Source organism: Scyliorhinus torazame, chromosome 22 (assembly GCF_047496885.1).
Source record: "Scyliorhinus torazame isolate Kashiwa2021f chromosome 22, sScyTor2.1, whole genome shotgun sequence".
NCBI lineage: Eukaryota > Metazoa > Chordata > Chondrichthyes > Carcharhiniformes > Scyliorhinidae > Scyliorhinus > Scyliorhinus torazame.
Window position 1 is genome coordinate 5,129,063 of NC_092728.1, and position 22,939 is coordinate 5,152,001.

Here is a 22,939-nt window from a genome sequence, read left to right on the forward strand (position 1 = left end):
CCCTCCGAATCTGAGCTACCTCCCTCCCCTCCGAATCTCAGCTACCCTCCCCCTCCGAATCTCAGCTATCCTCCCTCCCCTCCGAATCTCAGCTACCCTCCCTCCCCTCCGAATCTCAGCTACCCCCCCTCCGAATCTCAGCTACCTCCCCCCTCCGAATCTCAGCTACCTCCCCCCTCCGAATCTCAGCTACCTCCCCCCTCCGAATCTCAGCTACCTCCCCCCTCCGAATCTCAGCTACCTCCCCCCTCCGAATCTCAGCTACGTCCCTCCCCTCCGAATCTCAGCTACCCTCCCCCCCCAAATCTCAGCTACCTCCACCCTCCGAATCTCAGCTACCCTCCCTCTCCTCCGAATCTCAGCTACCCTCCCCCTCCGAATCTCAGCTACCTCCCCCCTCCGAATCTCAGCTATCTCCCACCTCCGAATCTCAGCTACCTCCCCCTCCGAATCTCAGCTACCCTCCCCCCTCCGAATCTCAGCTACCCTCCACCCTCCGAATCTCAGCTACCTCCCCCCTCCGAATCTCAGCTACCTCCCCCCTCCGAATCTCAGCTACCTCCCCCCTCCGAATCTCAGCTACCTCCCCCCTCCGAATCTCAGCTACCCTCCCCCCTCCGAATCTCAGCTACCCTCCCCCCTCCGAATCCCAGCTACCTCCCCCCTCCGAATCTCAGCTACCTCCCCCCTCCGAATCTCAGCTACCTCCCCCCTCCGAATCTCAGCTACCTCCCCCCTCCGAATCTCAGCTACCCTCCCCCCTCCGAATCTCAGCTACCCTCCCCCCTCCGAATCCCAGCTACCTCCCCCCTCCGAATCTCAGCTACCTCCCCCCTCCGAATCTCAGCTACCTCCCCCCTCCGAATCTCAGCTACCCTCCCTCCTCCGAATCTCAGCTACCCTCCCTCCTCCGAATCTCAGCTACCTCCCCCCTCCGAATCTCAGCTACCTCCCCCCTCCGAATCTCAGCTACCCTCCGAATCTCAGGAACCTCCCCCCTCCGAATCTCAGCTACCCTCCCCCCTCCGAATCTCAGCTACCTCCCCCCTCCGAATCTCAGCTACCCTCCCTCCCCTCCGAATCTCAGCTACCTCCCCCCTCCGAATCTCAGCTACCCTCCGAATCTCAGGAACCTCCCCCCTCCGAATCTCAGCTACCTCCCCCCTCCGAATCTGCTACCTCCCCCCTCCGAATCTCAGCTCCCCTCCGAATCTCAGCTACCTCCCCCCTCCGAATCTCAGCTCCCCTCCGAATCTCAGCTACCTCCCCCTCCGAATCTCAGCTACCCTCCCCCCTCCGAATCTCAGCTACCCCCCCCCGAATCTCAGCTACCCTCCCCCCTCCGAATCTCTGCTTACCCCCCCCCCCCCCGAATCTCAGCTACCCTCCCCCCTCCGAATCTCAGCTACGCCCCCCCGAATCTCAGCTACCTTCCCCCCTCCGAATCTCAGCTACCTCCCCCTCCGAATCACAGCTATCCCCCCCCTCCGAATCTCAGCTCCCCTCCGAATCTCAGCTACCTCCCCCCTCCGAATCTCAGCTACCCCCCCCCTCCGAATCTCAGCTACCTCCCCCCTCCCCGAATCTCAGCTACCTCCCCCCTCCGAATCACAGCTACCTCCCCCCTCCGAATCTCAGCTACCTCCCCCCTCCGAATCTCAGCTCCCTCCCCCCTCCGAATCTCAGCTCCCTCCCCCCTCCGAATCTCAGCTCCCCTCCGAATTTCAGCTACCTCCCCCCTCCGAATCTCAGCTACCTCCCCCCTCCGAATCTCAGCTACCCTCCCTCCCCTCCGAATCTCAGCTACCTCCCCCCTCCGAATCTCAGCTACCTCCCCCCTCCGAATCTCAGCTACCTCCCCCCTCCGAATCTCAGCTACCTCCCCCCTCCGAATCTCAGCTACCTCCCCCCTCCGAATCTCAGCTACATCCCCACTCCGAATCTCAGCTACATCCCCACTCCGAATCTCAGCTACGTCCCTCCCCTCCGAATCTCAGCTACCCTCCCCCCCCCCGAATCTCAGCTACCTCCACCCTCCGAATCTCAGCTACCCTCCCTCTCCTCCGAATCTCAGCTACCCTCCCTCCCCTCCGAATCTCAGCTACCCTCCCTCCCCTCCGAATCTCAGCTACCCTCCCCCCCCGAATCTCAGCTATCCTCCCTCCCCTCCGAATCTCAGCTACCCTCCCTCCCCTCCGAATCTCAGCTACCCTCCCTCCCCTCCGAATCTCAGCTACCTCCCCCCTCCGAATCTCAGCTACCTCCCCCCTCCGAATCTCAGCTACCTCCCCCCTCCGAATCTCAGCTACCTCCCCCCTCCGAATCTCAGCTACATCCCCACTCCGAATCTCAGCTACATCCCCACTCCGAATCTCAGCTACATCCCCACTCCGAATCTCAGCTACGTCCCTCCCCTCCGAATCTCAGCTACCCTCCCCCCCCCCGAATCTCAGCTACCTCCACCCTCCGAATCTCAGCTACCCTCCCTCTCCTCCGAATCTCAGCTACCCTCCCTCTCCTCCGAATCTCAGCTACCCTCCCTCTCCTCCGAATCTCAGCTACCTCCCCCTCCGCATCTCAGCTACCCTCCCTCTCCTCCGAATCTCAGCTACCCTCCCTCTCCTCCGAATCTCAGCTACCTCCCCCTCCGCATCTCAGCTACCCTCCCTCCCCTCCGAATCTCAGCTACCCTCCCCCCCGAATCTCAGCTACCTCCACCCTCCGAATCTCAGCTACCCTCCCTCTCCTCCGAATCTCAGCTACCCTCCCCCCTCCGAATCTCAGCTACCCTCCCTCTCCTCCGAATCTCAGCTACCTCCCCCTCCGAATCTCAGCTACCCTCCCCCCTCCGAATCTCAGCAACCCTCCCCCTCCGAATCTCAGCTACCTCCCTCCCCTCCGAATCTCAGCTACCTCCCCCCTCAGAATCTCAGCTACCTCCCCCCTCCGAATCTCAGCTACCTCCCCCCTCCGAATCTCAGCCACCTCCCCCCTCAGAATCTCAGCTACCTCCCCCCTCCGAATCTCAGCTACCTCCCCCCTCCGAATCTCAGCTACCTCCCCCCTCCGAATCTCAGCTACCCTCCGAATCTCAGGAACCTCCCCCCTCCGAATCTCAGCTACCCTCCCCCCTCCGAATCTCAGCTACCTCCCCCCTCCGAATCTCAGCTACCCTCCCTCCCCTCCGAATCTCAGCTACCTCCCCCCTCCGAATCTCAGCTACCCTCCGAATCTCAGGAACCTCCCCCCCTCCGAATCTCAGCTACCTCCCCCCTCCGAATCTCAGCTACCCTCCCCCCTCCGAATCTCAGCTACCCCCCCCCCCCGAATCTCAGCTACCCTCCCCCCCTCCGAATCTCAGCTACCCCCCCCGAATCTCAGCTACCCTCCCCCTCCGAATCTCAGCTACCTCCCCCTCCGAATCTCAGCTACCCCCCCCTCCGAATCTCAGCTACCTCCGCCCTCCGAATCTCAGCTACCTCCCCCCCCGAATCTCAGCTACCTCCCCCCTCCGAATCTCAGCTACCTCCCCCCTCCGAATCTCAGCTACCTCCCCCCTCCGAATCTCAGCTACCTCCCCCCTCCGAATCTCAGCTCCCCTCCGAATCTCAGCTACCTCCCCCCTCCGAATCTCAGCTCCCCTCCGAATCTCAGCTACCTCCCTCCCATCCGAATCTCAGCTACCCTCCCCCCTCCGAATCTCAGCTACCTCCCCCCTCCGAATCTCAGCTACCTCCCCCCTCCGAAGCTCAGCTACCCTCCCCCTCCGAATCTCAGCTACCCTCCCCCCCCGAATCTCAGCTATCCTCCCTCCCCTCCGAATCTCAGCTACCCTCCCTCCACTCCGAATCTCAGCTACCTCCCCCCTCCGAATCTCAGCTACCTCCCCCCTCCGAATCTCAGCTACCTCCCCCCTCCGAATCTCAGCTACCTCCCCCCTCCGAATCTCAGCTACGTCCCCACTCCGAATCTCAGCTACGTCCCTCCCCTCCGAATCTCAGCTACCCTCCCCCCCCGAATCTCAGCTACCTCCACCCTCCGAATCTCAGCTACCCTCCCTCTCCTCCGAATCTCAGCTACCCTCCCCCCTCCGAATCTCAGCTACCCTCCCTCTCCTCCGACTCTCAGCTACCTCCCCCTCCGAATCTCAGCTACCCTCCCTCCCCTCCGAATCTCAGCTACCCTCCCTCCCCTCCGAATCTCAGCTACCTCCCCCCCTCCGAATCTCAGCTACCTCCCCCCCCTCCGAATCTCAACTACCTCCCCCCCTCCGAATCTCAGCTACCTCCCCCCCTCCGAATCTCAGCTACCCTCCCCCCTCCGAATCTCAGCTCCCCTCCCCCCTCCGAATCTCAGCTACCTCCCTCCACTCCGAATCTCAGCTACCTCCCCCCTCCGAATCTCAGCTACCTCCCCCCTCCGAATCTCAGCTACCTCCCCCCTCCGAATCTCAGCTACCTCCCCCCTCCGAATCTCAGCTACCTCCCTCCCCTCCGAATCTCAGCTACCTCCCCCCTCCGAATCTCAGCTACCTCCCCCCTCCGAATCTCAGCTACCTCCCCCCCCGAATCTCAGCTACCCTCCCCCCTCCGAATCTCAGCTACCTCCCCCCTCCGAATCTCAGCTACCTCCCCCCTCCGAATCTCAGCTACCTCCCCCCTCCGAATCTCAGCTACCCTCCCTCCCCTCCGAATCTCAGCTACCTCCCCCCTCCGAGTCTCAGCTACCTCCCCCATCCAAATCTCAGCTCCCCTCCCTCCCCTCCGAATCTCAGCTACCTCCCTCCCCTCCGAATCTCAGCTACCCTCCCTCCCCTCCGAATCTCAGCTACCCTCCCTCCCCTCCGAATCTCAGCTACCTCCCCCCCCTCCGAATCTCAGCTACCTCCCCCCCTCCGAATCTCAGCTACCCTCCCTCCCCTCCGAATCTCAGCTACCTCCCCCCTCCGAATCTCAGCTACCTCCCCCCTCCGAATCTCAGCTACCTCCCCCCTCCGAATCTCAGCTACCTCCCCCCTCCGAACCTCAGCTACCCTCCGAATCTCAGCTACCCTCCCCTCCGAATCTCAGCTACCCTCCCCCTCATAAATCTCAGCTACCTCCCCCCCCATCCCCCGTAATTCTCAGCTACCTTCCCCTCCCCCCTTCGAATCTCAGGTACCCTCCCCCTCGGAATCTCAGCTACCTCCCCCCTCATAAATCTCAGCTAACCCCCCCACCCCTCAGCTACCTCCCGCCTCCAAATCTCAGCTACCTCCCTCCCCTCCGAATCTCAGCTACCTCCCCCCTCCGAATCTCAGCTACCTCCCGCCTCCGAATCTCAGCTACCCTCCCCCCTCCGAATCTCAGCTACCCCCCCCCCAAATCTCAGCTACCTCCCTCCCCTCCGAATCTCAGCTACCTCCCCCCTCCGAATCTCAGCTACCCTCCCCCTCCGAATCTCAGCTACCTCCCTCCCCTCCGAATCTCAGCTACCTCCCGCCTCCGAATCTCAGCTACCTCCCGCCTCCGAATCTCAGCTACCCTCCCCCCTCCGAATCTCAGCTACCCCCCCCCCAAATCTCAGCTACCTCCCTCCCCTCCGAATCTCAGCTACCTCCCCCCTCCGAATCTCAGCTACCTCCCGCCTCCGAATCTCAGCTACCCTCCCCCCTCCGAATCTCAGCTACCCCCCCCCTCCAAATCTCAGCTACCTCCCTCCCCTCCGAATCTCAGCTACCTCCCTCCCCTCCGAATCTCAGCTACCTCCCCCCCCGAATCTCAGCTACCCTCCCCCCTCCGAATCTCAGCTACCTCCCGCCTCCGAATCTCAGCTACCCTCCCCCCTCCGAATCTCAGCTACCCCCCCCCCCGAATCTCAGCTACCTCCCCCCTCCGAATCTCAGCTACCTCCCCCCTCCGAATCTCAGCTACCTCCCCCCTCCGAATCTCAGCTACCTCCCCCCTCCGAATCTCAGCTACCTCCCCCCTCCGAATCTCAGCTACCTCCCCCCTCCGAATCTCAGCTACCTAACCCCCGCCCCCTAAATCTCAGTGACCTCCGTTCCGATAAATTCCTGGTGTTGAGAAGAACGAGAGGTGATCTAATTGAGGGGGAGGCCGATTCGGACTGCCTGGTTCTCCTCCTCTTTCCCCAACAGCCCCCCCCCCCCCCCCAGAGGGATTTTGGACCAGGATTTCGAAGGCACAACAGTGGTTAGCACTGTTGCTTCACAGCTCCAGGGACCCAGGTCCGATTCCCAGCTTGGGTCACTGTCTGTGCGGAGTCTGCACGTTCTCCCCGTGTCGGCGTGGGTTTCCTCCCACAGTCCTACGACGTACAGGTTAGGTGGGGTTACGGGCGTTGGGCGCGGGAGTGGGCCTCGGTAGAATGCCCCTTCAGAGGGCCGGTGTCGACTCCATGGGCCGAATGGCCTCATTCTGCACCACTAGGGATTCTGTGGTTCACTCAGAAGGTTGTGTCAACCTTCCCCCAACCCAGAGCGATCTCAGTCATCGAGTATATGCGGGAGATCGAGGGGTTTGGGGGAATTAAGGACTGCCCCCCCGCCCCGTGGTCATTCGAGAGAGGAAGCCTCACACAGAGGGTTCTAGCCTCACCTTCTCTGTCATTTTCTGACTCACGCTCAGCAGCATCAGCATGTTGTCGCATTCAGTTATGCCCATGGCATAAAGGTCACTTAGCACGTTCGCACAGGCAATTCGCCCCTGCACGAGAGAGAAAACAGAAGCGTCAGGTAACCGGAGCCCGCATCGATAGTGCCATATAACCGGAGCCCGCATCGATAGCTGCCATATAACCGGAGTCCGCATCGATAGCTGCCATATAACCGGAGTCCGCATCGATAGCTGCCATATAACCGGAGCCCGCATCGATAGCTGCCATATAACCGGAGCCCACATCGATAGCTGCCATATAACCGGAGCCCGCATCGATAGTGCCATATAACCGGAGTCCGCATCGATAGCTGCCATATAACCGGAGCCCGCATCGATAGCTGCCATATAACCGGAGCCCCGCATCGATAGCTGCCATATAACCGGAGCCCGCATCGATAGCTGCCATATAACCGGAGCCCGCATCGATAGCTGCCATATAACCGGAGCCCACATCGATAGTGCCATATAACCGGAGTCCGCATCGATAGCTGCCATATAACCGGAGCCCACATCGATAGCTGCCATATAACCGGAGCCCGCATCGATAGTGCCATATAACCGGAGTCCGCATCGATAGCTGCCATATAACCGGAGTCCGCATCGATAGCTGCCATATAACCGGAGCCCACATCGATAGCTGCCATATAACCGGAGCCCGCATAGATAGCTGCCATATAACCGGAGCCCGCATCGATAGCTGCCATATAACCAGAGCCCACATCGATAGTGCCATATAACCGGAGTCCGCATCGATAGCTGCCATATAACCGGAGCCCACATCGATAGCTGCCATATAACCGGAGCCCACATCGATAGCTGCCATATAACCGTAGCCCACATCGATAGTGCCATATAACCGGAGTCCGCATCGATAGTGCCATATAACCGGAGCCCACATTGATAGCTGCCATATAACCGGAGCCCACATCGATAGCTGCCATATAACCGGAGCCCACATCGATAGCTGCCATATAACCGTAGCCCACATCGATAGCTGCCATATAACCGGAGCCCACTTCGATAGCTGCCATATAACCGTAGCCCACATCGATAGCTGCCATATAACCGTAGCCCACATCGATAGCTGCCATATAACCGGAGCCCACATCGATAGCTGCCATATAACCGGAGCCCACATCGATAGCTGCCATATAACCGGAGCCCACATCGATAGCTGCCATATAACCAGAGCCCACATCGATAGCTGCCATATAACCGGAGCCAACATTGATAGCTGCCATATAACCAGAGCCCGCATCGATAGCTGCCATATAACCGGAGCCCACATCGATAGCTGCCATATAACCGGAGCCCAGATCGATAGCTGCCATATAACCGGAGCCCGCATAGATAGCTGCCATATAACCAGAGCCCGCATCGATAGCTGCCATATAACCGGAGCCCGCATCGATAGCTGCCATATAACCGGAGCCCACATCGATAGTGCCATATAACCGGAGTCCGCATCGATAGCTGCCATATAACCGGAGCCCGCATAGATAGTGCCATATAACCGGAGCCCACATTGATAGTGCCATATAACCAGAGCCCACATCGATAGCTGCCATATAACCGTAGCCCACATCGATAGTGCCATATAACCGGAGCCCGCATAGATAGCTGCCATATAACCGGAGCCCACATTGATAGTGCCATATAACCGGAGCCCGCATAGATAGCTGCCATATAACCAGAGCCCACATTGATAGCTGCCATATAACCGGAGCCCACATCGATAGCTGCCATATAACCGGAGCCCGCATCGATAGCTGCCATATAACCGGAGCCCGCATAGATAGCTGCCGTATAACCGGAGCCCAGATCGATAGCTGCCATATAACCGGAGCCCACATTGATAGCTGCCATATAACCGGAGCCCGCATCGATAGCTGCCATATAACCGGAGCCCACATTGATAGCTGCCATATAACCAGAGCCCACATTGATAGCTGCCATATAACCGGAGCCCACATCGATAGCTGCCATATAACCGGAGCCCGCATCGATAGCTGCCATATAACCGGAGCCCGCATAGATAGCTGCCGTATAACCGGAGCCCAGATCGATAGCTGCCATATAACCGGAGCCCACATCGATAGCTGCCATATAACCGGAGCCCGCATCGATAGCTGCCATATAACCGGAGCCCACATCGATAGCTGCCATATAACCGGAGCCCAGATCGATAGCTGCCATATAACCAGAGCCCACATTGATAGCTGCCATATAACCGGAGCCCACATCGATAGCTGCCATATAACCGGAGCCCACATTGATAGCTGCCATATAACCAGAGCCCAGATCGATAGCTGCCATATAACCGGAGCCCACATCGATAGCTGCCATATAACCAGAGCCCAGATCGATAGCTGCCATATAACCAGAGCCCACATCGATAGTGCCATATAACCAGAGCCCACATCGATAGCTGCCATATAACCGGAGCCCACATCGATAGTGCCATATAACCGGAGCCCACATCGATAGTGCCATATAACCGGAGCCCACATCGATAGTGCCATATAACCGGAGCCCACATCGATAGTGCCATATAACCGTAGCCCACATCGATAGTGCCATATAACCGGAGTCCGCATCGATAGCTGCCATATAACCGGAGCCCGCATAGATAGCTGCCATATAACCAGAGCCCACATCGATAGCTGCCATATAACCGGAGCCCAGATCGATAGCTGCCATATAACCAGAGCCCACATCGATAGCTGCCATATAACCGGAGCCCACTTCGATAGTGCCATATAACCGGAGCCCACATCGATAGCTGCCATATAACCGGAGCCCACATCGATAGTGCCATATAACCGGAGCCCGCATCGATAGTGCCATATAACCGGAGTCCGCATCGATAGCTGCCATATAACCGGAGCCCACATCGATAGCTGCCATATAACCAGAGCCCACATCGATAGCTGCCATATAACCGGAGCCCACATCGATAGCTGCCATATAACCGGAGCCCAGATCGATAGCTGCCATATAACCAGAGCCCACATCGATAGCTGCCATATAACCGGAGCCCACATCGATAGCTGCCATATAACCGGAGCCCAGATCGATAGCTGCCATATAACCGGAGCCCGCATAGATAGCTGCCATATAACCGGAGCCCAGATCGATAGCTGCCATATAACCAGAGCCCACATCGATAGCTGCCATATAACCGGAGCCCACATCGATAGCTGCCATATAACCGGAGCCCAGATCGATAGCTGCCATATAACCGGAGCCCGCATAGATAGCTGCCGTATTGCAGTAACGCTGAGGCGAATGCAGTCGCTAATCAGCTGGCAGTTTCGTGGACTAAATGCTGAGGCCCGTAGGCTGGGCGTCGATGGCAGTTCAAACGGCGTACCTGACGCCGATGGGGCAAGAGGAGCTGGCCATATGGGCCCCCCTCCCTGGTACTGGAGAGTGACGCTCAAATCACGGTCGCCAGACGCTCACTCAGAGTCCCCCCCACCCCCACAAAAACCCCGCGGAGGTGCTCAGAACGTACCATCATGTACGGGTCATCGACTAACGGGTAGAAGAAATCTGTTGTCTGTACGAGCGAGAGGCCCCCATGCCGTAACGGGATCACGCACGAATCCATGCCGATCCCTGGGAAACAAAAGCGAGAGAAACAGAGAGTCACAAACCAACTCCACAAGGTATAGGAACAGGAGGCCAATCAGCCCATCGGCCTCCTCCTGCCATTCTCAGTAAGATCCGATCCAATTGAGCTCGCAACTCCCCTTTCCCGTCTTTGAGGCTCCTCCACCCCCACTCCCCCCCCAAATATCCCTCACCTCCCAGGATTCTGTCTAACGACCTTGAATCAATGAGCCACAGCTCCCACCGCTCTGTCGAGGGAGAGAATTTCAAACTCTCCCCCCTCCCCACTGAGACACACAATTCCTCCCCATCTTCAACAGGACCCTTTATTCTGTCTCTTCTAGTTCTGAGATGCCCCACGAAGAAACAACATCCTCGTGGCAGCCACCTTGCCCCCCCCCCCCCCGCCCCCGCTAATCGCTCTTCCCCTCCCTCCACCTCTCTCTCTCTCCCTCTGCGCCTGGTTTAACCCCCCCCCCCCCCCCGGCAGGGAGGGGAGCGTAAAGCTTTGAACTCTGCCCCAGCAATCATATTCGAACCGTCAGAATCCGGGGCGACGGGTTACGCGGCCGTTCCGGAGGCCACAAAACCATCGGCAAGAGGGAGTCTAAATGTACCTGGCAGGTAGCCGAGGGAGATGATGGCGGGGTAGGATGCTCTTTCCGAGGGTTGGTGCACAGTGTTTTTTTTAAATTAAGGGGCAATTTAGCGTGGCCAATCCACCTACCCAGCGCATCGTTGGGTCGTGGGGATGAAACCCACGCACAGATAGAAGAATGTGCGGAGTCCACACGGACTGGATCGCACTTAGCCATGACGCCCTTCGCAGTTGAATAGTCAGCCAGGTCAAACGGAGCTGGCTCAAGAGGCCAAATGCTGCATCGTCGTGAATTCGGACATGTGGAGCGTCAGGTAACTTTTTCTGTTTGTCCTCAGGGTCTTATTCTGGGGGGGGGGGGGGGGGGGGGGGTGAATGCTCCAGGCAGGAGGTGGCTGCTCACAATCAGCTGGAGGCCCCTGTCCCAAATAGACTCAGACAAGAGGGAGAACAGGGGTCTCGCTCAGTGATGCCCCAATAAGTCGAATATCCCAGCAACGTGACATCTCCCCCTACACCCTTGGCCAGTGGGAGCTGACGGGAGGAGGTAAAGGAGCAGCAGATGCACCTCCACATGGAACATTCCAGAAGCAGAGATGGAATAAGGTGGAGGGGTAATGCCCCTTTAAGATCACAACAGGACAAACCCCGCCCCTTTACCATCAGCGGCCTCTGATTAGCGGATGGGCGCGCCAATCAACAATAGGAACAAGTGATTGGCTGGTCCAGCTGTCCATCAGTCGGCATTCACCAATACCGGCTCTGATTGGCCACCGTGCCGACCAGAGGCCTGAACCCCCGCACCTAGCCATGATTGGCCAATTCCGCTGCCAATCAGCCAAAACCGACCTATAGGATGCTAGCTCCGCTGATTAGCCGCTGTGCCTGTCAGTCAGTCCTCACTGTCCAATGACCGGCCCGAACCAGGCCCCGCCCTGGGTGATTGGCTGGACCTACCAACCAATGGGCGCGCCGCTGATTGGAGACGGGCTGGGAGGGAGCCCCGCCCCCCGCGGGGCCTGGCCGCTCCCCAGGATCCCCGGCCTCGCCTAACTCACCGATCCGCGGCATGACGGTCCCCAGGAACTGGTTCTCGTCCTCGCCTCCTCCCCCGCCGCCAGCGCCGCCCCCGGCATCGGGCTGCGGCTCGGGCCCGAGTCCCTGCAGGAGTTTGAGCAGCACCTCCTGCGGGACTTTGCAACCTCATCCCTTCAGGTCGGAGAGGGCGGTCAGGCGGAAGCCCTTGTCCAGCTCGTGGTCCTCGGGGTCGAAGGAGCGGTAAAAGGCGGCCGCCATGTTGTCCCCCTGCAAGTCCGAGTGGGGCGAAGCCGGACAGTACCGGCCCCTCCCCCTCATTGCGCATGCGCTGCATCGCCCTCCCCCGCACTCCTATCGCGCATGCGCCTGCGGGGTACCCCGCCCCCAAACGCGCTGCCCCCGCCCTTCATTCCCACCACGCATGCGCCGCCCCCTCACTCTCACTGCGCATGAACCCCACTCCCCCAGACGTTCACAGCCACTGCGCATGTGCTGCACTCCACGCTTTCCGCCCATTGTGCGTGCTTCCCCGCCTCTCAATGTCGCGCATGCGCTCCGCTCCCTCCCCAGCCGCTCCCTCCCACCGCGCATGCGCTACCTCTCCATCCCGTTGTGCTCGCCTCCTCTCTTCCCCCCCCCCCCACCACGCACGATTCAAATCCCAACGGCGGCAACCGCCTCTCTCTGCGCCTGCGCGGCTTGCGGCGGACCGAACCATTTTGCGGGGGGGGGGGGATACTGACTGCCTCCGGCGGCCATCAATCATCGCTGAACGGGAGAGTGTGAATATGGCCCCGTATGTGCATTCCACAGGTTGTTAACCATGCTGCTGAGATGGGTCAGGGCTGCAGACATGGATGCTGCTCGCAGTGATGGACTGTCACTGCTGTACCACCCCTCCTCTCCACTGGATGGTGCTGTCCGCCTAGCATGCATATTGATGAGGCAATTCTGAATATTAATTACCACCATGAATATTAATGACCCCTCATGAATATGCGCGTGCTGATTATCAGCCGCTCGGGGCCTCCATGTTGCCCCCACACCGCTTTAACCTGGGATTATCCCTCCTAGTTGCACCGTCTGGACCTGTAAAGACTTAATTACCTGCAAAGACTCACATTCAAAATATCATCTTCCATCATTGACTTTGTCTATATATGTGCTTGTGGAACCCACCTCTTCATTCCCCTGAGGAAGGAGCTGCGCTCCGAAAGCTAGTGATTCGAAATAAACCTGTTGGACCTTAACCTGGTGTTGTCCGACGTCCTGCTGTGCTCACCCCCAGTCCAACGCCGGCATCCCCGCATCATAGAGGGTTGTCAGGGGTCTTTGCTTCGGGGTGACGGAAGGAATCTAACGTCCTGCCCCCTGCCCAGGAGACACATCTGGCCCTTCCGCGACACACCCTGCGGCCGAATAGCCCGTGCTGTCTGGGGAACAAGCTGTGCTTGAGAGGGGTGTGGGGTTGGCACCTAAGGGAGCCTCATCCTCTATTGGCATGGGGACAGGGTTGAACACTGATGGATGGATAGGATCCTGACAGTGCAGAAGGGGGGCCATTCAGCCCATCGCGTTGGTATCAACCCTGCGAAAGGGCACTCGACCTTGGCTGGCAACCACCCCCAACCCAGCCCCAGTCCCCGTCACCCCACCTAACCTGCCAGGGAGTCCATTCGTCCCCCTCGAGCCTGCCCCACAATTCAGCCCCGGCATGCGGCCGACGCCATTTTTTTTCCATGCTCTAACCCCATGTCCCTGGATATCCTTAATATCTGGAAATATGGAGACTTCGGCCTGGATCAGGCTCAATGACTGAGCCAACCATCGGCCCACTCTGGGCCAGAGATTTCGAAACGGAAGAAAATCCTCATCATTCCACTCCTAAATGGCCTGACCCTTATTCCGAGATTGCACCTTCTCCCCGTGTTTGCGTGCGTTTCCTCCGGGTGCTCCAGTTTCCGAAGATGTGCAGGATTGGCCATGCTAAATTGCCACACGGTTCAAATTAACTTTTTGTTTTTTTAAATACACAAGGTCTTCAGCTGCCCAATAACTACAGCCGCCAGGTTAGTAAATTTAAACACGATTAACTTGATATTATTTTTAAAATATATGTTTATTGAATATTTTATTTTAGATAAATTTAGAGTACCCAATTCATTTTTTCCAATTAAGAGGCAATTTAGCGCGGCCAATCCACCTACCCTGCACATCTTTGTGTTGTGGGGGCAAAACCCACGCTGACACGGGGAGAATGTGCAAACTCCACACCGACAGTGACCCAGAGCCGGGATCGAACCTGGGACCTCGGCGCCGTGAGGCAGCAGTGCTAACCACTGCGCCACCGTGCTGCCCTCTATTGAATATTTTTTGAATGTATAAATACACAAATAGAAAACAGATCAACAATATGGACAACAAACAACCCCACCAATCGCACCCCCGTAGCTTTTGACGGTGAACAGTTCCTTGAAATACATGACAAATAGCTGCCGTTTGATGTAAAACCTCCAATCGAACGTCTCAACGTGTATTTCATTTTCTCACAGGCGGAGTGAGGTTTAAGCTTTAAACTTGGGAATTTGAAGCTGAGCGGAGATGGAATTGAGAGTGTCCTGCCCTGCTGTAGCTGAGCATAGAAGGGAGAGAGCTGAATGGTAAGCAATGGACAAGGTCGGTAAGTCTTTTCAACTTTCAGCAATTATAGTTTGAAAATAACTTTTGTGGTTTATAAGGGCTCCAATTGATAGTGACGAGGACAAAGAAGGGACACAGAACATTGGAGTTAATCTAAGTAGTCGGTAGGGAGCAGAGTTGGCTTGAACCCCGGCCGGAGGAACTTCGGAACAGTAAGTATTCATAGAATCATAGAATTTACAGTGCAGAAGGAGGCCATTCGGCCCATCGAGTCTGCACCGACTCTTGGAAAGAGCACCCCACCCAAGGTCCACACCTCCACCCTATCCCCATAACCCAGTAACCCCACCCAACACTAAGGGCAATTTTGGACACTATGGGCAATTTAGCATGGCCAATCCACCTAACCCGCACATCTTCGGACTGTGGGAGGAAACCGGAGCACCCGGAGGAAACCCACGCACACACGGGGAGGATGTGCAGACTCCGTACAGACAGTGACCCAAGCCGGAATCGAACCTGGGACCCTGGAACTGTGAAGCATTTGTGCTATCCACAATGCTACCGTGCTGCCCACGAGGTATATTAATAACATACCTCGGGGGTTTCCGGGTGCGGCGATGACCAGCTGAGTCGCACGTTTCGGCAGCTCCCTGTGAAACGGACTTTTGGGCTCTTGATAGGAGCCCCAACGGCAATTTTGACGGCTAAAAACACTGTGCGGTAAACCAGAAGGGAATCCCCCCTGGATACGGATGGAAAAAGGAGGAGAGAGTGACCAGATTGCAGTGGATCCTTTAGAACAGCGGCAAGGAAGGCAAGCAAAAACCAAGATGGCGTCGGAAGGTGGCAGTTTAACATGGGGCCCTGAACAACAAGAGTTCTTGAAATGCTGTGTGGAAGAGATCAAAAAGGAAATGAAGAAAGAGCTGTTGGCCCCGATACTACAGGCGATCGAAGGGCTAAAGGAGGAACAAAAGACCCAGGAGCGGGAGCTTCGGGTCGTGAAGGCAAAGGCAGCCGAGAATGAGGACGATATACAGGGCCTGGTGGTGAAGACGGAGACGCAGGAGGCACATCAGAAACGATGTGTGGAAAGGTTGGAGGCACTGGAAAACAACGCAAGGAGGAACAACCTGAGGATTCTTGGTCTTCCTGAAGGTGTGGAGGGAGCGGACGTCGGGGCATATGTGAGCACGATGCTGCACTCGTTAATGGGAGCGGAGGCCCCGGCGGGTCCGTTGGAGGTGGAGGGAGCATACAGAGTGATGGCGCGAGGACCGAGAGCAGGAGAAATTCCCAGAGCCATAGTGGTGAGATTCCTCCGTTTTAAGGATAGAGAAATGGTCCTTAGATGGGCGAAGAAAACTCGGAGCAGTAAATGGGAGAACGCGGTGATCCGCGTTTATCAAGACTGGAGTGCGGAGGTGGCGAGAAGGAGGGCGAGCTTTAATCGGGCCAAGGCGGTGCTTCATAAAAAGAAGATAAAATTTGGAATGCTGCAACCGGCAAGACTGTGGGTCACATATCGAGGGAGGCACCACTACTTTGAGACGGCGGATGAAGCGTGGACTTTTATTGTGGAAGAAAAACTGGAATGAGCGGGTTATTAAAAAGAACGTTCGAACAAAGTGGTGGGGCGAATGTGGGGGGCAAAGAGGGGTTTTATGTACTAATCCTGCGATGTGGTAACTTTTCTCCCTCCCACAGGTGGTGATGGGGGGAGGAGGGGAGGTGGAGGAGATGGGGCGTTGGCCATTGGGGGCGGGGCCAAGGGAGAAGCGCGGGCTTGGTTCCCGCGCTATGATAATCATGGCGGGAATAGAGAAGCAGGAAGGAGGGGGCGTCGCACGGTGCGAGCCGAGGTCATGGGGGGAAGCCGAGGTCAGCCAGAGTTTGCTGACTTCTGGGAGCAACATGGGGGGAGTAATTACGCTAGCGGGGGATCTAGCGGGGGGGGGTGGGAGGGGGGAATTACTGGGTTGCTGCTGCTGGGGAGAGGGGGGAGCTGGTATGGGAGAGGATGGGCGGGGGGGCACCGCCTGGGGGAGATACAGCTGCGTGGGAACCGGGTGAGGAGCTGGAAAAAGGTGATGGCTAATCGACAAGGGGGGGGGGGGGATAGGAAGCCCCCCAACCCGGCTGATCACGTGGAACGTGAGAGGGCTGAACGGGCCGATAAAGAGGGCATGGGTACTCGCACACCTTAAGAAACTTAAGGCAGATGTGGTTATGTTACAGGAAGCGCACCTGAAACTGATAGACCAGGTTAGGCTACGCAAAGGATGGGTGGGGCAGGTGTTCCATTCGGGGCTAGATGCGAAAAACAGGGGGGTGGCTATATTAGTGGGGAAGCGGGTAATGTTCGAGGCAAAGACTATAGTGGCGGATAACGGGGGCAGATACGTGATGGTGAGTGGCAAACTACAGGGGGAGACGGTGGTTTTGGTAAACGTATATGCCCCGAACTGGGATGATGCCAATTTTATGAGGCGGATGCTAGGATGCATTCCGGACCTAGAGATGGGAAAGCTGATAATGGGGGGAGATTTTAATACGGTGTTGGAACCAGGGCTGGATAGGTCGAAGTCCAGGACTGGAAGGAGGCCGGCAGCAGCCAAGGTGCTTAAAGATTTTATGGAGCAGATGGGAGGTGTAGACCCGTGGAGATTTAGCAGACCTAGGAGTAAGGAGTTCTCGTTTTTCTCCTATGTCCATAAAGTCTACTCGCGAATAGACTTTTTTGTGCTGGGTAGGGCATTGATCCCGAAGGTGAGGGGAACGGAGTATACGGCTATAGCCATTTCGGATCACGCTCCACACTGGGTGGACTTGGAGATAGGGGAGGAAACAGGAGGGCGCCCACCCTGGAGAATGGACATGGGACTAATGGCAGATGAGGGTGTGTGTCTAAGGGTGAGGGGGTGCATTGAAAAGTACTTGGAACTCAATGATAATGGGGAGGTCCAGGTGGGAGTGGTCTGGGAGGCGTTGAAGGCGGTGGTTAGAGGGGAGCTGATATCAATAAGGGCACATAAAGGGAAGCAGGAGAGTAAGGAACGGGAGCGGTTGCTGCAAGAACTTTTGAGGGTGGACAGACAATATGCGGAAGCACCGGAGGAGGGACTGTACAGGGAAAGGCAAAGGCTACATGTAGAATTTGACTTGCTGACTACAGGCACTGCAGAGGCACAATGGAGGAAGGCACAGGGTGTACAGTACGAATATGGGGAGAAGGCGAGCAGGTTGCTGGCACACCAATTGAGGAAAAGGGGAGCAGCGAGGGAAATAGGGGGAGTGAGGGATGAGGAAGGAGAGATGGAGCGGGGAGCGGAGAGAGTGAATGGAGTGTTCAAGACATTTTATAAAAAATTATATGAAGCTCAACCCCCGGATGGGAGGGAGAGAATGATGGGCTTCTTGGATCGGCTGGAATTTCCCAAGGTGGAAGAGCAGGAAAGGGTGGGACTGGGAGCACAGATCGAGGTAGAAGAAGTGGTGAAAGGAATTAGGAGCATGCAGGCGGGAAAGGCCCCGGGACCGGATGGATTCCCAGTCGAATTCTATAGAAAATATGTGGACTTGCTCGCCCCGGTACTGACGAGGACCTTTAATGAGGCAAAGGAAAGGGGACAACTGACCCCGACTATGTCTGAAGCAACGATATCGCTTCTCTTAAAGAAGGAAAAGGACCCGCTACAATGTGGGTCCTATAGACCTATTTCCCTCCTAAATGTAGATGCCAAGGTCCTGGCCAAGGTAATGGCAATGAGAATAGAGGAATGTGTCCTGGGGGTGGTCCACGAGGACCAAACTGGGTTTGTGAAGGGGAGACAGCTGAACACGAATATACGGAGGTTGTTAGGGGTAATGATGATGGCCCCACCAGAGGGAGAAACGGAGATAGTAGTGGCGATGGATGCCGAGAAAGCATTTGATAGAGTGGAGTGGGATTATTTGTGGGAGGTGTTGAGGAGATTTGGTTTTGGAGAGGGGTATGTTAGATGGGTGCAGCTGTTGTATAGGGCCCCAGTGGCGAGCGTGGTCACGAATGGACGGGGATCTGCATATTTTCGGCTCCATAGAGGGACAAGGCAGGGATGCCCTCTGTCCCCATTATTGTTTGCACTGGCGATTGAGCCCCTGGCGATAGCGTTGAGGGGTTCCAAGAAGTGGAGGGGAGTACTTAGGGGAGGAGAAGAGCACCGGGTATCTTTGTATGCGGACGATTTGCTACTATACGTGGCGGACCCGGCGGAGGGGATGCCAGAAATAATGCGGATACTTGGGGAGTTTGGGGATTTTTCAGGGTATAAATTGAACATGGGGAAAAGTGAGTTGTTTGTGGTGCATCCAGGGGAGCAGAGTAGAGAAATAGAGGACCTACCGTTGAGGAAGGTAACAAGGGACTTTCGTTACCTGGGGATCCAGATAGCTAAGAATTGGGGCACATTGCATAGGTTAAATTTAACGCGGTTGGTGGAACAGATGGAGGAGGATTTCAAGAGATGGGATATGGTATCCCTGTCAATGGCAGGGAGGGTGCAGGCGGTTAAGATGGTGGTCCTCCCGAGATTCCTCTTTGTGTTTCAGTGCCTCCCGGTGGTGATCACGAAGGCTTTTTTTAAAAGGATTGAAAAGAGCATCATGGGTTTTGTGTGGGCCGGGAAGACCCCGAGAGTGAGGAAGGGATTCTTACAGCGTAGCAGGGATAGGGGGGGCTGGCACTACCGAGCCTAAGTGAGTATTATTGGGCCGCTAATATTTCAATGGTGAGTAAGTGGATGGGAGAGGAGGAGGGAGCGGCGTGGAAGAGATTAGAGAGGGCGTCCTGTAGGGGGACTAGCCTACAGGCTATGGTGACAGCCCCATTGCCGTTCTCACCGAGGAACTACACCACAAGCCCGGTGGTGGTGGCTACACTGAAGATTTGGGGACAGTGGAGATGGCATAGGGGAAAGACTGGAGCCTTGGGGGGGTCCCCGATAAGAAACAACCATAGGTTTGCCCCGGGGGGAATGGATGGGGGATATGGAATGTGGCAAAGAGCAGAAATAACGCAACTGAAAGATCTGTTTGTGGATGGGAAGTTCGCGAGTCTGGGAGCGCTGACCGAGAAATATGGGTTGCCCCAAGGGAATGCATTCAGGTATATGCAACTGAGGGCTTTTGCGAGGCAACAGGTGAGGGAATTCCCGCAGCTCCCGACACAAGAGGTGCAGGACAGAGTGATCTCAAAGACATGGGTGGGGGATGGTAAGGTGTCAGATATATATAGGGAAATGAGGGACGAAGGGGAGACTATGGTAGATGAACTAAAAGGGAAATGGGAAGAAGAGCTGGGGGAGGAGATCGAGGAGGGGCTGTGGGCAGAGGCCCTAAGCAGGGTAAACTTGTCGTCCTCGTGTGCCAGGCTAAGCCTGATTCAGTTTAAGGTATTACACAGGGCACATATGACTGGAGCACGGCTCAGTAAATTTTTTGGGGTGGAGGATAGGTGTGCGAGGTGCTCGAGAAGCCCAGCGAATCATACCCATATGTTTTGGTCATGCCCGGCACTACAGGGGTTTTGGATGGGGGTGACAAAGGTGCTTTCAAAAGTAGTAGGAGTCCGGGTCGAACCAAGCTGGCGGTTGGCTATATTTGGGGTTGCACAAGAGCCGGGAGTGCAGGAGGCAAGAGAGGCCGATGTTTTGGCCTTTGCGTCCCTAGTAGCCCGGCGCAGGATATTGCTAATGTGGAAAGAAGCCAAGCCCCGGGGGTGGAGACCTGGATAAATGACATGGCGGGGTTTATAAAGCTAGAGCGGATTAAGTTCGTCCTAAGGGGGTCGGCTCAAGGGTTCACCAGGCGGTGGCAACCGTTCGTCGAATACCTCGCAGAAAGATAGACGGAATGGGAAAAAGAAGGCAGCAGCAGCAGCCCAGGATCGGGGGGGCGGGGGGAGGGGGGGGGGAGGAGGAACCAGAAGGACTCTCAGGGTTGTTAATATATACTGTATAGTATGTATAGGTCGTTGCTACAGATAATTATATATTGGACTGTTAAATTATATTTTTGGAGAGTGTTACTTGTGACAAGGCAGTTGCCAATTAGGGCTAGTTTTCATTTTTGTTATTTATTATTTATTAATTTATTTTTTGTTTATAAAATAGGTCATTGTTATTTGTGTTGTTATAATATTGTGTAAAGGATGCACAATGTACTGTGTTGGTTGACCAAAAATTTTCAATAAAATATTTAATAAAAAAAAAAAAAATAACATACCTCGGGGGATACGCGGCCTAGTCGGTAGGGAGCTAGAGCTGGTGTGAACCCGGGGCGGTGAACTTCGGAACAGGAAGTATTAATAACTTACCTCGGGGATTCGCGGCCTAGTCGGTAGGGAGCTAGATTTCGTGTGAACCCTGGCCGGAGGAGCTTCGGAACAATAAGTATTAATAACTTACCTCGGGGATTCGCGGCCTAGTCGGTGGGGAGCTAGAGTTGGCTTGAACCCCGCCGGAGGAGCTTCGGAACAGTAAGTATTAATAACTTACCTCGGGGATTCGCGGCCTACTCGGTAGGGAGCTAGAGTTGGTGTGAACCCGGGGCGGTGAGCTTCGGAACAGTGAGTATTAATAACTTATCTCAGGGATTCGCGGCCTAGTCGGTGGGGAGCTAGAGTTGGTGTGAACCCCTGCCGGAGGAGTTTCGGAACAGTAAGTATTAATAACTTACCTCGGGGATTCGTGGCCTACTCGGTAGGGAGTTAGAGTTGGTGTGAACCCGGGGCGGTGAGCTTCGGAACAGTAAGTATTAATAACGTATCTCAGGGATTCGCGGCCTAGTCGGTAGGGAGCTAGAGTTGGTGTGAACCCCGGCCGGAGGAGCTTCGGAACAGTAAGTATTAATAACTTATCTCGGGGATTCGCGGCCTAGTCGGTAGCGAGCAGAGTTGGTTTGAACCCGGGGCGGAGGAGCTTCGGAACAGTGAGTATTAATAACTTATCTGTTGGGTGTCGGGGACTGAGAAAAAAAATGGAAAAGGGACGACACAGTAAAGTTGTGTGGCTGGTTGGGAATCTGTTCTAAATTTGCAATAATTAACTTAGAGGTGTAACTTGTAGATTAGCCCCACCGGACTTCCGGGTGCGGCGATGACCAGCTAAGTCGCACGTTTCGGCAGCTCCCGGTGGAACGGACTTTTGGGCTCTTGATAGGAGCCCCAACGGCAATTTTAACGGCTAAAAACACCGTGCGGTAAACCAGAAGGGAATTCCCCCTGGACACGGATGGAAAAAGGAGAGGAAAGTGGCCGGATTGCAGCGGATCCTTTGGAACAGCGGCAAGGAAGGCAAGCAAAAACCAAGATGGCGTCGGAAGGTGGCAGTTTCACATGGGGCCCTGAACAACAAGAGTTCTTGAAATGCTGCGTGGAAGAGATAAAAAAGGAAATGAAGAAAGAGCTGTTGGCCTCGATACTACAGGCGATCGAAGGGCTAAAGGAGGAACAAAAGACCCAGGAGCAGGAGCTTCGGGTCGTGAAGGCGAAGGCAGCCGAGAATGAGGACGATATACAGGGCCTGGTGGTGAAGACGGAGATACAGGAGGTACATCAGAAACGATGTGTGGAGAGGTTGGAGGCACTGGAAAACAACGCAAGGAGGAACAACCTGAGGATTCTTGGTCTTCCTGAAGGTGTGGAGGGGGCGGACGTCGGGGCATATGTGAGCACGATGCTGCACTCGTTAATGGGAGCGGAGGCCCCGGCGGGTCCGTTGGAGGTGGAGGGAGCATACCGAGTTATGGCGCGAGGACCGAGAGCAGGAGAAACTCCCAGAGCCATAGTGGTGAGATTCCTCCGTTTTAAGGATAGAGAAATGGTCCTTAGATGGGTGAAGAAAACTCGGAGCAGTAAATGGGAGAACGCGGTGATCCGCGTTTATCAAGACTGGAGTGCGGAGGTGGCGAGAAGGAGGGCGAGCTTTAATCGGGCCAAGGCGGTGCTTCATAAAAGGAAGATAAAATTTGGAATGCTGCAACCGGCAAGACTGTGGGTCACATATCAAGGGAGGCACCACTACTTTGAGACGGCGGATGAAGCGTGGACTTTTATTGTGGAAGAAAAACTGGAATGAGTGGATTATTAAAAAGAACGTTTGGACAAAGTGGTGGGGCGAATGTGGGGGGCGAAGAGGGGTTTTATGTTCTAATCCTGCGGTGTGGTAACTTTTCTCTCTCCCACAGGTGGTGATGGGGGGAGGTGGGGAGGGAGAGGAGATGGGGCGTTGGCCATGGGGGGCGGGGCCAAGGGAGAAGCGCGGGCTTGGCTCCCGCGCTATGATAATTATGGCGGGAATAGAGAAGCAGGAAGGAGGGGGCGTCGCACGGTGCGAGCCGTGGTCAC

At 56.0% G+C, this 22,939-nt stretch overlaps 1 protein-coding gene across 1 annotated transcript; it reads right to left on the reverse strand.

The window, feature by feature from the left end:
* Positions 1 to 6,560: 6,560 nt before the first annotated feature.
* On the reverse strand, positions 6,561 to 12,221 carry LOC140399471 (selenide, water dikinase 3-like). Its single transcript, XM_072489046.1, has 3 exons — positions 11,931 to 12,221; positions 10,177 to 10,280; positions 6,561 to 6,707 (listed from the first exon to the last, which is right to left on the reverse strand). Exons 1-3 carry the CDS (start codon positions 11,941 to 11,943, stop codon positions 6,576 to 6,578), a joined length of 249 nt encoding a protein of 82 aa, XP_072345147.1. The 5' UTR covers positions 11,944 to 12,221; the 3' UTR covers positions 6,561 to 6,575.
* Between the last annotated feature and the right edge of the window lie 10,718 nt (positions 12,222 to 22,939).